Source organism: Megalobrama amblycephala, linkage group LG13 (assembly GCF_018812025.1).
Source record: "Megalobrama amblycephala isolate DHTTF-2021 linkage group LG13, ASM1881202v1, whole genome shotgun sequence".
NCBI lineage: Eukaryota > Metazoa > Chordata > Actinopteri > Cypriniformes > Xenocyprididae > Megalobrama > Megalobrama amblycephala.
Window position 1 is genome coordinate 20,826,517 of NC_063056.1, and position 3,511 is coordinate 20,830,027.

At 35.5% G+C, this 3,511-nt stretch overlaps 1 protein-coding gene across 1 annotated transcript; it reads right to left on the minus strand.

Moving 5' to 3' along the window:
* Positions 1 to 438: 438 nt before the first annotated feature.
* cd83 (CD83 molecule) lies at positions 439 to 2,746 on the minus strand. The gene is made up of 5 exons (XM_048152968.1): positions 2,606 to 2,746; positions 2,409 to 2,524; positions 1,695 to 1,929; positions 1,318 to 1,430; positions 439 to 1,210 (listed from the first exon to the last, which is right to left on the minus strand). Exons 1-5 carry the CDS (start codon positions 2,646 to 2,648, stop codon positions 1,076 to 1,078), a joined length of 642 nt encoding a protein of 213 aa, XP_048008925.1. The 5' UTR covers positions 2,649 to 2,746; the 3' UTR covers positions 439 to 1,075.
* Between the last annotated feature and the right edge of the window lie 765 nt (positions 2,747 to 3,511).

A 3,511-nucleotide genomic window follows, 5' to 3' on the forward strand; every position in this document is an offset into this window, starting at 1 on the left:
TTTGCATGTATCTTTTGTAAATTTTTGTTTGTTTCTGTGTGCCATGTGCTCTTCTGTCAGTCTCTAGTCTTTGGCCCACCCTCGTTACCCGATTATTGGTTTATGTGCCCCACCTGCTCTCCCTTGTTACCCTCCCGATTTCCTTCCCTATTTATTCTTCCTTTGTTCTGTCCTGTTCCAGTTTGTTGTGGATGTTTTTCCCGTTAGGTGTTACTGTATCCTGTCCTGTCCTTCCTTGCCCTGCTTGTCTAGCACTGCCTTGCTAGTCTGTTTTCCCTATGGTAGTTTTGATTTATTTTGTTTTATTTTATTATTAATAAAAAGCCAATTGAAAACTCTGCTCTTGAGTGCTGACAGTTAAAGTACTGTATTTAGATTTTGACTTCATAGATGTGCAGTCTTAACAGAAATTTAACAAAAAAGGAGGAATAACATTTATACTTTTTTCATACATTTTATTCTATATTCAATATGCATTAACATACAATAACTTCGTATCATAAAGATAAAATAGAAATAAAACGAATGAATTTTTAAATAAATCCATTATCATATGAGGTAGTTTTTTTTTTGTGCTTTTCTATGACAGAATGACGGAATTGAAAACATGATTTCAAAAGTCATTTGAAAATATACAGTATTTACCAGCTGTATTGTGAGAACTTAGTAGAAAATCTGTAAGCATACCAGACAATAACATTGATAACAGCACAGCATTCAAACGTGCTCTGTATTTTGGTCAGTCCTTCTCCACTTCCATGGTGGTCACATTCACAAACAAGCAACCACAATTCTAATGCAGAATATTTCTCTTGGTCTCACTGACTGTTTCATTACGTAAAGATTCATTTTTCAAAAGATGTTGATGATGCTGAAACCTTTGCGCTTGCTTTCCTCACTCTTTGCACAGTGACCATCTACCAGCTTATCAAGTAGGTTAAGTAGCATGTAACATGCCACTTCCCCTGTATCTGCCAGTGGTCTTCTTCAGCATGAGCTCTATCGACCATCTGTGTCCTGTACACAAAGCTTAGTTTGACCTACTGAGCACCGCCCCATGAACTCTGGTTTACCATCACACAAACACTTCAGGTAAAGTCTTGCAATCCAAATGCTTGGTGACAATCAAGTTCTTGCCTTGATGTGGCATTTTCAGCAAAGAGTCTTTTGAGAGCTTCTTGTTGCTTTGGAATATACTTCTTGAACAAACCTGAGATAAACATGTCTCTGGTAAATATCTTAAAAATACATGCATAATATCTTGACTCAAAGTATATAGATACATTACATATTAAATCAAACGAACAAATTACTTACATAGCTTATGCAAAACATCAGGAATGCCACACCGAGGACTGCGAAAGCCATAACATGTATTGTGTTTTGGTAATCACCTTTATTATATTCATTTTGCTCAACTGTATGATACTCTGAAAATACAAAACACATCAACATCAAATTGTTAGTTTGTCCACTTTCATCATTCATTGCCTATTGCTGTTGAAGAATACAGTAGATACAGTGGAAGATTAAACGTGTGAATGTTATTGCATTTAGATGAACTACAGCTTTAAATAATGTGCTAAATCAACCCAGTGAACTTAATTTTGATTCTAAAAGCTATGGAAAATTATGTTTTTAAGCTTAAGTGTATAAATACTTTCTGTGTGGCCATTATAAATCCCCACACTTACCATTAACATTCAGAATAATTTTGCCTTCCTGGTTCTGATGTCCAAGAGGAGCAGACAGAAAGCAGCTGTATATTCCACTGTCTTCTGCAGTTACATTAGACAGAATAAGGCTCTTTGTGCTCTCAAGCAGCTCAACCTCTCGTTCGACACCTTTATATTTTTGCACTTTGCCATCGTTTTCAGTTAGTCTTTTCATTACAAGACCAGTTAACGTTCGGGAAGGCCCTTCAGCAACCTGTAAAACAGAAGTTTAATTCATTAAGTTAAACATGACATCATTTAAAACAATAAATCTATCAAGTAGCTAAACACATATAGAGACTAATTTGTACCAAGTACCCTTACAAAAATGTAAAAGCAAGTACTTTCAATGCACCTTGAATAACCTATAATGTACACAATCACTATATAGGCTACATATCACATTGATCTTTATTTGGCAGAATACATTTTCAAATATTGTCTTAATGTTTCTAAAATTCAGTAAAGTTTTTCCAGTATTAATAATAAACTGATCAACTGCTTAATGATTTTTAAAAATGTACAATTAAATTTATTTTAGTTTATTCAAGTGAATCTTTTTTGTATTTTTGAATCTTTTTTTTTTTTTTTTTTTTAGCGTTTTTTAAGCAAAACGAACATCCAGTAAACAAGAAGATGTGAGGACAAAAACACAAGGTTCTCAATAAAATACATACAAATGTTGAACTTTACCTTGTACCATATCACCGAGCGATACTGGACTCCCTCCTTTGATTTCGCCGCACATGGCAACACGGCGTCCTCACCGGTGATTACGACAATATCAGGCTTTACACCCTCCACCACAGCTGTAAATAAAAGAACTAATGTCAACCTGGATCAACAGAGTCTGCGTGAAAACACTCTCGGGAACATGGGTGGAGGCTTACCGAAAGTTACAAGACATAAGATGAATTCCGATAAATATTTCATGGTTCTGGCTATAGCAGCTTGGTGTCGACACGCCGCTTTTATAGGCTATGAGTCTCCTTACATGCTCTTTATACATGACTTTTGGGGAAGTTGGGGAAATCCCTCGCGATGACGGTGCTCTGAAGAGAAAGTGTTAGGTCTGTTGTGCTTCAAACCCGGAACCACGATGTGCGTTAGTCTATGGTGTGATAATTTCATCATTGTTTGCCACCTGCCAAAAGGATAACAGCCAAGCGATGAGGAGCAAAGAAGTTTACGTGGGTTTAATATCACTATCGTTCTTTGTTTGGCCTGGTAAGATATGTTACATGCAAAGCTTCATCGCTTCACATATTATCTCGAATTTAATCGATGAATCTTGAAGTTATTAAAAACTTAGTGCGATAACGAAATGAAACGAAATGCATTGTTTATTTTCACAGTCCATTCGCGTTAATGTAGGCACAAGCCGATAAATGCTTGGTGTTATTTATTTATTTATTTACATGCACATATAATGTTTTGTCATCAGTTTCTAGATTGTAATTCTGTCTGTCTCTCTTTTTTTTTCTTACCATTGCGCCAGTTCAACTGTGAGAAACGCTGAAACATGTTTCTTCGAAACTTCTTAATTTACAATAACAATGCATCTTAATCTTGTTAAATTATGCATGAAGTTAATGTTTAAAAAGATGTTTGATAGACAACATACTATTAAACGAATCACTTGGAAAATCCCCTTTTGGGATCTCCCCCATTACGTAATGTTGTTTGAGTAGCCTATTTACGCGGCAGTTTCAATTTTATGTGTAGAATACTTCAAATGTTGACTACTACTGCATATGCAGTAGTCAGCATTTGAAGTGGATCCACTTCAAATGTTG

Excerpts from the sequence above, each read along its gene's own strand:
- cd83 (XM_048152968.1), bottom strand. The coding sequence starts at position 2,648 with ATGAAATATTTATCGGAATTCATCTTATGTCTTGTAACTTTCG. Across the intron at positions 1,431-1,694 it reads AATTATTCTGAATGTTAATG|AGTATCATACAGTTGAGCAA; the intron begins GTAAGTGTGGGG and ends TTGTATTTTCAG. Across the intron at positions 1,211-1,317 it reads TGATGTTTTGCATAAGCTAT|GTTTGTTCAAGAAGTATATT; the intron begins GTAAGTAATTTG and ends TGTTTATCTCAG.